A 13,599-nucleotide genomic window follows, 5' to 3' on the forward strand; every position below is an offset into this window, starting at 1 on the left:
ATTTCATGTTCATTAGGAATAGACCAAATGAATAGTCTAGCATGCCGGCTTGACGGAGGAGGAGGAGAGCAGTGGACCTCCAGGCTAGGTCTGATGGACCATAGAGAAGCCGCCAGATTGAGGCAATGCCAAATGCCATAGCCCTGCATACGATGTCCACAAGACCATGCCCACCTTCCTCTAAGGGAAGATTCAAGATCTCTGGACGAAGCCAATGTTTTCCACTCCAGAAGAAGTTTATTATTGTCTTCTGTATATTTAGCAGAAAGCGTTCAGGAGGTGGAATGGCTTTGATTCTGTGCCACAGTATAGATGCTGCTAGGTTGTTTATGACCAGGACTCGTCCCCGGTATGAAAGCAAAGCCAGCAAACCTTTCCATTTCCGCAGCTTTTGTTCGAGAGAGTCAGCGAGACCCTCCCAATTTTTCGCTTGTGTTGCTTCATCACCGATGTAAACACCAAGGTACTTCATTCCGTTGAGGGACCAGGTGAGGTGTTTCGGGAGGACAGGCATAGGGCGCTGGCATGGGCCCATCCACATCGCCTGGCACTTGTTCCAGTTTACCAAAGCTGAAGAAGCTGAACCATAATAGTCCAAGCAATCCACCAGTTTCTTTATCTCATCACTATTATGTACGATGGCGCAAATATCGTCAGCATATGCAGAGACTTTCACAGGCCTTGTGAGCAAATTTTTGCATCCGGTTAGGATGCTGCGGACTTTGATTAAAAGAGGCTCAATGGTTAAAGAGTACAGAATACCAGATAAAGGACATCCCTGACGGATACCCCTTCCAACCTTTACAGGTGAAGTTAGCTCAGAGTTTACTCTGAGTATTGAGGAAATGCCATTATAGAGCAGTTTTACCATGGAAAGAAAAACAGGACCAAGTCCAAAACACTCTAGCACCTTGAAAAGATATACATGACTTACACGGTCAAAAGCCTTCTCTTGGTCAAGCACAATCAAACCAAGATTGTCATTTTTTATTTTACACACATCCCAAAGATCTCTTAATAAAAAAATGTTATCGTGTATCTGTCGGTTAGGGATACAGAAAGACTGATCACTTTGAATCAACGATTCTAGGAGTGGGGCGATGCGTCGAGCTAGAACTTTAGAAAATATTTTATAATCTGAAGTTAGGAGAGAGATTGGACGCCAATTATCAATGAGCTGAGGGTCTCCTTTCTTTGGTAATAGACTAATGACTGCTCTACGGCAGCTCATCGGCAAGTCACCACAACGTAATGAACTATTAAAGACCTCCAATAGTTCTGGGCCTAATAAGGGCCAAAAGGATTTATAAAACTCTATTGGGAGGCCGTCCAACCCAGGAGATTTACCCGTAGGTAAAGAAGCAAGGGAAAGTGTAAGCTCTTCCAAGGAAAGTAAGGAGCCAAGCTGATCCCTTTGAGCAGCACTTAGCATGGGTAAGTCAGATGTGAAGTAACTTATTGAGCCATCGTCAACATCATTTGCCATAAACAGGTCTGAAAAGAAGTTATAGACCTCCCTCTTTATATTATCTTGTGACGTCACAGTGTTACCAGTTGAGAGCTTTAAGGTTTCAATTTGCCTTTGATTGGTAGTCTTTTTATCAAAATGGAAAAAAAATTTGGTCGGTGCATCTAAATTATATAGCTGATCCATCCGTAGACGGACCATTGCACCTTTTGCTTGGTATTCGACCAGGCTGTTTAGTAGAGTCTTCTTTTCCATAAGCAAATGATTATTTGTTCTATTGGGGCTATTTGCCACATCAGTTTGCAACTTCATTATTTCCTTTTCTAGTGTGAACCTCTCCCTTTTTACACTGAAAGAAGAGAAGTAATTAAACTGTTGGCAAAAGACAGCGATCTGCGCCTTTGCGTAGTCCCACCACAATATCGGGTTATTAAAATTATTCTTTCTTTCTTTGAGGCTAATCCAAAACACTTTGAAAGCTTCACAAAAAGCAGCATTTTCCAGCAACATGACATTGAACTTCCAATATGGGCTGCCATGTTGCTGCAGAGCAAGCTTAAAGGACAAGGTTACAGCCAGGTGATCAGAAAAAAGAGAAGGCACAATATCAGATTTCAATATCTTGTCAAGCATTACAGTATTGACATAAATTCTGTCTAACCTGGCTAGTGTGTGCATCTGAGACGTACATCTAGACCAAGTAAACTGCCGTTGCATAGGGTGCTGAATACGCCAGACATCTATTAATCCCGTCGTCTTGATGATTTTCTCCAAAGGTATGGCAGATTTAGGATGTGGCTCCGCACTGTTTCTATCTAACGCAGGGTCAAGAGTGCAGTTGAAGTCGCCACTCATTATAAAAGAGCAATTTAAGTCAATTGTACTCAGAAGATCCTCTAGCTTTAGAAAGAAGTTTTGCCTTTCAGCATTCTTACAGGGGGCATATATGTTTACAAAAACAAAGATTTGATTATTGGCAGTGAATTGAAGACAAGCCAGATGTCCGGGAATTATTTCATTATATTGAACTTGTGTGAGTGTTAATGAGGAGGAGACAAAGAAAGCAATTCCAGCAGTGAGACAATTGATATCACTGAAGAACCACTGGCCCTTCATTAGCCTTCTCCATTGGGCTTGGCCATTCAGATCTCCATGCGTTTCTTGCAGTAACAAGACATCCAGGTGCAAACGCCGGGTCAGATCTTTTACCTGAACTTTGCGTTCTAAACTAACACCACCGTTAATGTTTAGACTACCAAAACTAACACTCATTCTTTCGGAAAAAGAAAGAAGATAAATAACTAAATAGATCAAAAAACCCATGGGGACCTCATTTACGAAGCTCCTGCCGAGCTTTCTGGATCATTTTTCTTAGCCGGTGCTTCTGAGCATCAGTGAAATTTGGAGTGTCAGGGTTATGCACAATTTCCTTCAATTTAAAAATCAACATCTGCAGATCAGGGAAATGATCTTTCAGTTCAATGTTCCTTTTCCGATAGGAATCTCTCAAAAAGTCCTGAAGCTCGTCATCCGAAGGGCTGTTTACAGCCTTTAGAATCTGAGAGGACTCCTCTTGACCCTCACCATCAGATTCCTCATATGGGGAATCAATTGGTGTTTCAGCTTCCTGGCGCACATCACATGATTGCTCAGTTTCAATAAAGTAAACTTCTTCAGGAACGTTTTGTGCCAGAGTCACATTTGAAACTTCTTCGGGATGCGAGGTGGGGGGCTCCAAGCATGTTTGTGACATGACCACCATGCTCGGTTCATGGATGTCACTCTCCTCCAGTGGATTTAAATTATCCTCTTTTATTCTCTCTGTGCCCTTATTTTCCTCATTTATTCCTTTTTTAGGGGGAGATTTTAAGTGCTTTTCCTCCTCTTGCGATTGACAGGAGGAAGCTGCACAATGAACGTCCTCGTGTGAGATGACACTGTCTGAAGGATCAGCGACACTCACTGGGATTGGAAAGTTAGAATCCACTTTTTCCTTGATGATGTTTGTACTAGTGGAGGTGTCCTTTTCCTCCAATAAGGCAAACCTGTTTTCACATTGAAATCCAGTGATGGAGTTTTCACTGATTTGCCTTTTCCCAGAAGGTGACGCACTTCTTACAGCCGATTTACGTTTTTTTACTTTGGAAACGGTGACAAACCCCTCATTTGCGCTGTCCATTGGTTCAACGGGAGGGGGCGTGTCCACTTGTTTACCTGGTTTATCCTGCACATTTGTCGAGCAGGAAACATTAACATTAATCTGCGAGTCATTGTTTCCCGTTTCGACCATGTTAGGCTGTTCCTTCTGATTGCGGCAAAACCGTTTCATATGTCCCACTGCACCACAACCAAAGCACTTTAGGGTGTCGGTGGTGATGTATACTTGATAATCGCGGCCATTTGTCGTGAATTTTAAAGCAACATTCAAGGAGGGATATTCCTTTTTGAGAACCATAAAGACCTGCCTACGGAAACTCATCACGTGACTGACACGTTCATCCTTACAGCCCAGCGGGAGCATTATTAATGGGGACACACATTGCCCATATCGCTGCAGCGCTGCAAGGATTGTATCGGTATCGAGAAATGGTGGTGCATTTGAAATAACCACTTTCTGAGCAGGAGTATCCAAGGGATAAACCATAACAAAGTGTCCGGAGTCGAGGGACAAACCTTGTTGTACGATGAGAGCAATGTGCTCTACATCGGACACAAACACGATAACCCGTTTGTTCATACGCGACGCCGCACGTACCTTATCAAACCCGATCATGTTCCCGATCGTGAGAACAATAGCTTCGACTGTAATACCCTCGGGTGGAGAACACGCAATGCCATGCTCACGTGATAATTGCTCAAACGCTGCATATCGCTGCGAGTGAGCAGCCGCCATGTTTGGACACACGAGGCTCGACCTCGTCCTCCCAGCTCGGGAAGAAGAAGTTAGTAATGTACTCCGACTTTCCCAGCTTAGGGAAAGGGAGCGTTAAAAAAACGAACTAAGGAAATATAAGCGGGAAAAAAAGGTTTGAAGTGAAGAAAATAAGTCGGGGGAAAAAACAACAGGGAACCGCCCAAAAACGGCGATTACCTTAACCTGCACAATAAGTGTGCTCTATGGCTCTCTCTCTCGTCTCAACATAGAAGGGGAAACACAGGGAAGCTTTACAAATAGAAACAAGCACACGAAGGAGCGAAATGGGGGGGAGGAGGGGTGGAACAAACAGCCAAGACAGAGCACTCACGACACGAAGCGAGCAGACGCCATGACACTGCACCCAGCGCACCGACAGCCGATAGGTGGCGACAGAGAGCAAGAGGGAGAGAGAGAGAGAGAGAGAGAGAGAGAGAGAGAGACACACAGAGAGAGAGAGAGAGAGAGAGACACACACACAGAGAGAGAGAGACACACACACAGAGAGAGAGAGACACACACAGAGAGAGAGAGACACACACACAGAGAGAGAGAGACACACACACAGAGAGAGAGAGAGAGAGAGACACACACACAGAGAGAGAGAGACACACACACAGAGAGAGAGAGACACACACAGAGAGAGAGACACACACACAGAGAGAGAGACACACACACACACAGAGAGAGAGACACACACACAGAGAGAGAGAGACACACACAGAGAGAGAGAGACACACACACAGAGAGAGAGAGACACACACACAGAGAGAGAGAGACACACACACAGAGAGAGAGAGACACACACACACAGAGAGAGAGAGACACACACACAGAGAGAGAGAGACACACACACAGAGAGAGAGAGACACACACACAGAGAGAGAGACACACACACACAGAGAGAGAGACACACACACACAGAGAGAGAGAGACACACACACAGAGAGAGAGAGACACACAGAGAGAGAGAGAGTGATAGTGTGCGGTTTGTCAGTATTGAAAGACATATTCCAAGTGTTTGACTAGCACGTGATTTTATCAATGTCTGAAGAGAGGGGAGAGGTTGCAGCCTGCCTGTGTGAAAGATGAGGGATGTCATGGCAGAAGGTAGAGGCCTCGGCAAATAGATGAAGAGGAATTTCCAGGGAGTCATGGAGATTCTTGATGAAGATTAGGAATAGGTTTGGGCTCAGAACACTGCCTTGGGCTCCTGCAGCCTTGGCAGGGAGAGGAAATGAAAAGATTCCGTCAAGAGCCACACATTGGCTACAAGAATGGAGGAAGTCGGGAAACCATGAGTGGAGTTGGCCTCGGATGCCATAGGCAGAGAGTTTGAAAGCACAAAATATATCCAGAGAGATGGCCCTGAACTCATGTCTGGCATTGAGCGCCTCCATCCATAGTTGGATGAGTAGAAACAGCATGTCCAAGGTGGAGTGACCTGGTCTGAAACCAAATTGGTGATCCGAGATGAGATAGTTGGAGAAAAGGAATGATTTCGTATCAACTTTGAGGATGTATTCCATGATCTTGCTGATGATTGGAAGTAAGCTGATAGGTCTGTCGTTAAGAGGATCAATTTTGCACCTTTTTGGAATGCAGTGTTGTTGGTTGACTTCCTGGCAGATGAAAGATGACTAAGGCATATGACAGGGTGAAAAGGGCAGAAGGAAGATGTGCAAGAGCAGCAGAGCAGGTTTTTAAGACACTGCGCTTATGCCATCCGAGCTCCTCCATGAGCCTCAATACCTCACATGCAAAGAAGCCTCATTCTTTTCATAAAAGTCCATCAGCATAGGGATTGAAGTATTGCAAATTCTTAAAGCACAGATCTAGTCTTAGTAAATGTTCTGTTTGCAGACTAATGATGTCAATGAAGTTTGTTTTTATGTTTCTGGTGCTCTATGTCTAGTGCAGGACAGAGGGAAAACGACACATGGAAGTACCTTTTGTGTCATCTGGGCAAGGACTTGTCAGCGTACCATAGGAGACAGTAGACAGATGTTTAAGGTCCTTCAAGAACCTTCGATATTTGTGGTGATTAAAAAAAAAATTCTATTGATTGTGGAAGTTGCATGTGGAACTGTATCCTGGTTTGGTCTGTCTTCAGAAGTGGCAAAGACCATTCGTGTTTTTGTTGTAACGTTCATTGTTGGCTCTCATGCAGATATAAAATAAATATTGTTGCAACATGTTGGCCCACAACCTCAGTTCCTTTTTCTTGTTTTACGTCACAGTCAACTTCTCATGTACTCTGACATGTGTTACGCATCTGTAAAGGAGCTGACTCTGCAATTGCTCATGCTGAGAATTATACTGTGCAGCTGCTTTGTAACAGCATATTTTCCAACAGTTTCTATCATCTCTTTGTCACTCAGCCCTGTTTGTAGTTTTGTATATCTTGAGTGCTAATATATTCCATATACCACTTGGTTTTTAGAGATTTTTATTGTTTTTCTTATTAATGATAACCATAATGATTGTGTACTTTTATTTTTATTGGCCTCATTTTATTTATTTGTTTATATATTTGTATACAGAGTCGTGGCTCGTGGGAGAGCTAGTACATTGAATGGATCAGGATGGAACAGAAGAGAGAGTGGAGGAGGGGGTGTGGGGGGGACACCAAAAGCAGAGTTGAAGGCTAAGATGGAGGGAGACTTGGACAAACAATGGGAGTGGGGAGGAATGAGGGGCACGAGAGGATGCAAGGGGTGGAGAAGATTGTAACAGGAGGAAAAACTGGGAATTTGGAAGGGAGAGGGATTGGGCTGGGTTGTGAGGGGTGTGGTGCGGGGGGTTATTGATGGTAGAAAAAATAATGGTTTTGGATTGGGGGAATATCTGAGATGGTGGTGAACAGCTGTCTCCATGTCTTCAAGGTGGTGAACAGCTGCTCAGATCTTCCCCAAATTACTCCCTACTTATAAATAAAACAATGTTTTTGATATAATGTTTTTTTTATAGTTTGTGTGGCTTTAGGCAGGTTATGCCATTGAAAGTATTGTTTGTGCATTGTAACCATATGACTGATAGGAACGAAAGTTTTCTCTTGAGGGTTAGGGTGCTCTCTCCTTTCCAGTTAATGGAGCAGGCCTGCTGCAAACTGTTTTTTATTGCTACTGGGAAAAGTGAACACTTTACATTCTTTGCTCGCTACCTAATGTGCCTCAATCTCCCCCCTCCCACCACTCTGTTCCGTCCAGCTGGTGGCCTCGATGAGATGGTGGAAGAGTTGAACAGCGGTAAAATTATGTATGCCTACTGCCGAGTGAAAGACCCGAATGCCGGTCTCTCAAAATATGTCCTTGTGAATTGGGTGAGTGGTGACTGTTGCACCAGAGAAACTTCACTCTGGGGAAAGCCTCTTTTGCTTGAAGGTCCACCAACATTTATTTTTAGTGAGTGTTAAGGTTTTAGATTAAATAATTAATTGTTCTTCAATTGTTATGGTTCGGAATAATTTATTGCACTTCCCCAAACTATAGTTAGGAACATTGTTCCAAATTTGGAAAGTGATTTAACGTGTAGTTTCCATTACCTACATTCTAGAAATAAAGAAATGTGTGCATTTTGGCTTGATAACTTGTTAAATGTATAGAATGTCTTCACTCTGTCTTTTTACCCTGCGCTCATGAAGCCAAAAGCTGGTTTAGGCATTTGGTTGTGTCCGTACGTGCTGAGTACGTGCGTGTCTGCATTTTAAAAATTAATTTTCTCAGAAACCGTTTGTGCGATTAACATGCATTTTCACCATAGGAACGCATCCACATGTAGAATTTTAATAGTTATGACGTCATAGGTCACGTGGTACGGGTGCCATCCTGGAAATAATTCGCACCTCTATATCTCTGAAACTGCTCCATGGAAAAAAGTTTAAACATGGCTCATTGTCAAGTACTCCCCATAGATAATAAGATATTGTTACGTTTGTGGGGGGTAGGGATATCTTAGTCCAGGTAAAGTGTATAGAATAGTGTGCTCCAACTGCTGTGAAGAAGAAGAAACCTCTATGTATCATAAGTAGGGAATTTGTGTAGACCGAATGTGGGGGGTGGGGCTTGTTAATTAGTGAGGGATTATGGGTAATTGATTCCCTGTTTGTAATTGCCTCTGTAATTTATTCCTCTGTTCCTTATGACACTGCACTACACACCTAGCCAGAAATCGGCCATTAAGCACACTAATTAAAAAAACAACCGGAAACAAGCAATGAAGCATTACCGTGGATAACACCGACTTGGTGAGCACACAGGACAGGCTGTGCCATGAGCCACGCCCCGAAGAGCAGTGATTGGCCGGGATTTGATTGGCACAGAGGACTGGTAAGAAAGGACTAGGGGATTGGTGAAGCAGGCACGGATGACGTCAGAGCCGCGCGTACAAAATACTTGGAACAGCGGACATTTTTCCTTCTCATTCTGGACTTTGTTAGTGAACAGTCGCATTTTGGCTCTCTCAGCATCGACGCCCTCTTGCCCTTCTCTATTTGGAACTGGTGGTGAACGGTTGCATTTTGCACTCTTGCGCAAAGAGGATTCATTGCGAACGGCCATGTTCAGAGATCTTACTAGTGGTCATGAGGAGAAAGAGCCACGGACCGATAGCTGCGGTTTCCCGTGCAAGGACGAGGAAATAAACGTGGCTGGAAGAGCGAACTGTGCACGGAGGCCTGGCCTTTTCCGCCCACGCACTGCGTGCCGACAAACGTGCGTTTCCTGCCAAGGCCTCAGACGATCTTTGACGATTCCTGTCGAGATACACGAGGTGACTTGAGATAAGTGCCACAAAATAACAAATTTATTTTCAGTTATTTTATCCTTTGTTTGTATTCGAGTCTGTATGTGGGAGCGCTCCAATTAGGAATTTAGTTTATCGTGTATTTTCTTTGATACTGGCATTTCTTTCATTAAACCTGTTTGTTTTTGTACATTTTAAACCTTACTTTTTCTTTTCGTTTTTTGTACATTTGTACATTTCACAATTTTTGTACATTTGTACATTTTTAAGGAGTGGCAGAAGGCGAAAGGTACGGGGGCAGAAGAGGCAGAGCATTAAAGTTATAAGGCAGCCAAGAAGGCTGCAAAGAAAGAGGTAGCAAAGGCGCAGGAGGCATATCGGAAAATGTTCGGAGAACGCTTGGATTCAGAAGAGGAGAAGAGGGTCAGAGAGTGGTATTCAGAATTGCAAAGCAGATAGCGAAAGAGAGGTGCGATGTGATGGGGGTGAGTTGCTTGAAGGATGAAGTGGCACAAATTGTTGTGGACCCAGATGGAATTAAAGGAAGATGGGAGAGGTATATGGAAATGCAGAGAATGAATGGGACGGCAACATAGAGAATAACCCAGTTTTAGGACCGGCAGAGAAGGGAGTTGAGGAAACGATAAAAGCAATGAAGAGTAGAAAAGTGGGAGGGCCGACGGAAGTTGTCGGAGATATGTTGAAGGCAGCGGGAAGTTGGGGTGTGAAGAGAATGACAGAGATCTGTAATCTGGTGGTGAAAGAAGGCCGCATTCCAGTTGATTGGGAACTGAGTACCCTCATCCCTCTATACAAGGGGAAAGGTGACCCTCTGGACTGTGGCTCGTATCGAGCGATAGTTATTGGAGCATGAGATGAAGATATTGGAAAGGGTGTTGGAGAAGAGGATAGGGAAGAAAGTGAAAATCGACGAAATGCAGTTTGGATTTATGCCAGGAAGAGGAACGACAAACGCACTCTTTATTGTAAGGCAGTTGCAGGAGAAGTACATGGAGAAGAGGAAGAAGTTGTTTCTTGGGTTTGTTGATCTGGAGAAAGCATTGGATGGGGTTCCATGCAGATATTATCAGGTGTGGAAACATTTCAATAAGTCTTGGGTGTTGAAATTGTTATAGTATGCAATATCTTTATTGAAAATTTGGTATTGGAGATACAGAAGCAGATTAAGTCTTACAGGCTGAATAAACCATATTATGAGGTAAAAATAATCCCCCTAAAAACAATTATTTGGTTTATTCACACCATTCACAAATTTTATATGTTGGCCCTGTGCAATACACAACTAATCAGTGCCGCTAATTACCTTTGAGGTTTGTACTGATTGAGTGGATTTGTTTCCAAATATTGGCTTGCGAACTCTGCAGTCTACTTTCCTGGCCAACCACTTGAAGAGATGGTGTCCCTCGAACTACTCGGCCTCACATTCTATTGCCGCCTTTCTTGGGCAGACTAAGTTGCCAAATTAGCTTCTAAAAAAGGCTGACGTTTCAGTATCCACAGAGCTACTCCCATTTTGAGACACTCGTACATCATTACATTGTCTAAGGCCTTCAACCATAGTATAATGGAGCATGTGTTCTCACTTTGGTCGGTTGCAGCTGCTCCCATTCTTACTCACCGAGAGGCAATAATGTCCAAGGCTCTCCATGTTATTGGCATGTCCCAGCATCAGTCAGTGTCCCAATGTCTGATTATCACTCACAAGCTGGCAAGTTAATTGACTCTTGGTTTTCTTTCATCTTGCTTCGAGTCTCGCTCTTCCTGCTCTCTTCCCTCGATATTCCTTGGCCTGCCCAAGTCGCACATGTTCTTCCAGAATCCCTCACCTGATCACCACAACTTTAAGTTGAACACTTATCTCTTGTCTGTGGATCTGACTCCATATCTCCAGGCTGGTTTGCCTCATACTCTTCTTCCAGCCCTTCAAGGCTATTGCCCATCATCACCTCATGTTTTTCCCTGTTTTCTTCGACCCCCTCCCAGCATTTCTGTTATGTTATTTATTTGTGCATCCACTTTTTTTTTTCTTTTTTTTTTGACTTGTAAACTGAATCGAGGCTCGTGAAAGAGCTAACATTTATTTCACAAACAAATCAACCAGACAAACAAAATATATAAAAAGAGGGAGCAGAAGACAAGATTGGGAGAGAAGGGGAAGCACACAAACACAACATTTGAGAGCAGGGAGAAGTGTCGGAGGGAGAGGGCTTGGGGGGAGGAGGCGTGGGAAGGGGGTGGGGATAGGTATAAAACACAAGGAGACCAAGGACTTCCAGGACAGAAGTTGGTATATCAAAAAAGTGTAGGATTTGGGGTGAAATTAGCGGGGGTAGAAAAGATCAAGGTTTTGGATGGGGGAAGATAAGAGATGGTGGTGAACAGCTGTTTTAAAGACCTGGAGGGTGGAGTGGGATTGAAGAGAGTGCGGGAGTTTGTTCCAGAGGCGGGAGAAAATAGGAGTGAAGGTGAGCAGAAAGTCTTGATGTTGGCAGTTTAACCATAAGAGGGTTGCAGGCAGATCTTGTGCGACCTGTAGGAATATTTGGGGGACAGAGCCCAGAGAGAGCTGGGGGGGTGGGGGGGGGGGCAAGGCCAGAGAGGAGTCGGTAGAAGACGGAAAGACCACCAACCTGCCTGCGGTGAGTGAGTGAAAGGCCCTTGGAGTTAGCTACATCGCGGGAGATTCCAATGATTCTGAACGCTTTGGTTTCAACAGCGTGAAGACGAGCTAGGTGTGAGGCAGGAGCACCAGACCAGAGGGGAGAGCAGTATTCCATTGAGCTGCTGATGAAAGCCTTGTAAGTGGTGAGGAGCTCAGGTGTGCCAAGGAAGGACTTCGCACAACGGAGGATGCCCAGTCGGCGACTGGCTTTGGAGGCCAGATTTGAAATGTGGTTTTCCCAGGAAAGATCATGGCAGATAGTGAGACCCAAAAGCTTGAGTGACAGAACTTCTTGGAGAGGATTATTCAGAAAGTGGATGGGAGGGTTGTCCAGTCGGTCTTTTCGGAGAGACATCGTAAGAGTGTGAAATTTGTCAGGATTGAAAGACATGTTCCACTTGTTTGCCCAGTCTGTGATTTTGTCCATGTCTGCAGAGATTGGGGAGGCTGCAGACTGCCGATCTGAGGGATGAGAAATGGAGCGACAGAGAGTAGAGTCGTCAGCAAAGAGATAGAGAGGATTTTCAAGAGAGTCAGAGAGATCATTGATGAAGACTAGAAAAAGCACAGGGCCCAGAACACTGCCTTGGGGAACTCCAGCCTGAACAGGAAGAGGAGATGAGAGAAACCCATTCAGGGCCACACGTTGACTACGACTAGAGAGGAAGTGCGCCAGCCATGCATGGATATTTCCATGGATACCAAAGGAGGAGAGTTTGGTGAGCAGAGCGGGGTGCCAGAAGGCACGTGAAATGTCAAGGGAGACAGCTCTAATTTCCTGTCTGGCGTTGAGGACCTCCATCCATTGTTGAGAAAGCAGAAGCAGCATGTCCAGAGTAGAGTGACCAGGTCTGAAACCAAATTGATGGTCAGAGATCAAGCCATTGGAGAAGAGGAAAGATTTCATATCTGAAGCAATGATGGATTCCATGACTTTGCTGATAATTGGGAGAAGGCTGATTGGTCCTTAGTTGCTAGTATCTGTTTTTGCACCTTTTTTGTGCAAAGCGGTGTTGTTGGCTGATTTCCAAGCAGATGGCAGATGACATTGAGCAAAAGAGAGGGTGAAGAGAACAGAGAGAGGGAGTGAAAGAGCGGAATAACATGATTTTAGGACCCGTGGGCTGATGCCGTCAGGACCAGTTGCAGAATCAGAGTCGAGGGTTGACAGAAACTTTTCCACCTTGTCAGGAGGAAAGGACACAGAGTCCAGGAGCAGTTGGGTACGACTGGGTACGGTGGGTACAGAGAGGGATGGGTTTGGGACACAAGATTTAGAGGCAAACACAGAGTTGAGGCATTCAGCTTTTTCACGTGCGGAGTCAGCCGTGTAGCCGTTTGAGATGAGGGAGGGGATGGAGGGGGAACAAACACCAGAAACAGATTTGACCAGACGCCACCAGGATTTGGAAGAGGGAGACAGATAAGAGAGTTCGGTCTTGAGAACGAAGAGATATTGTTTCCTGGCTCTCCTGAGGGTGGACACACACTTGTTTCGGGCTTTGTGAAAGGAAATGAGATTTCCTTCCGTTGGATTTGCTTTCCAGGAGACGAAAGCAAATTGTTTCTGGGCAACAGCCTCACTACAAGAATCCGTGTACCATGTTGCCTTTTGTCTCCGTTCCCCTAAGATTATTGGACTAGTCTGTGAACCTGCTGCACTCTGTAGTTCCACTCTATAAATTTACATATCTTGATACTAGTACACCCATTCCCTACGGGAGCGGCAGGAAGGGTCATTCCTCTCTGGGGAATATAGATTACAGTAGATATAGGGTCGGGCCTCAAGAA

At 44.6% G+C, this 13,599-nt stretch overlaps 1 protein-coding gene across 1 annotated transcript in view; it reads left to right on the top strand.

Annotated features, from left to right (window-relative positions):
- The window catches only part of LOC137423031 (drebrin-like protein), a 160,156-nt gene that overhangs the window by 44,453 nt on the left and 102,104 nt on the right, over nucleotides 1-13,599 (top strand). The window contains exon 3 of the mRNA XM_068109806.2: nucleotides 7,592-7,704. Coding sequence (XP_067965907.2) covers nucleotides 7,592-7,704 — 113 coding nt within the window. The remainder of the gene's footprint in view (nucleotides 1-7,591; nucleotides 7,705-13,599) is intronic.

Source organism: Myxine glutinosa, chromosome 3, assembly GCF_964187855.1.
Source record: "Myxine glutinosa chromosome 3, kmMyxGlut1.1, whole genome shotgun sequence".
Lineage (NCBI taxonomy): Eukaryota > Metazoa > Chordata > Myxini > Myxiniformes > Myxinidae > Myxine > Myxine glutinosa.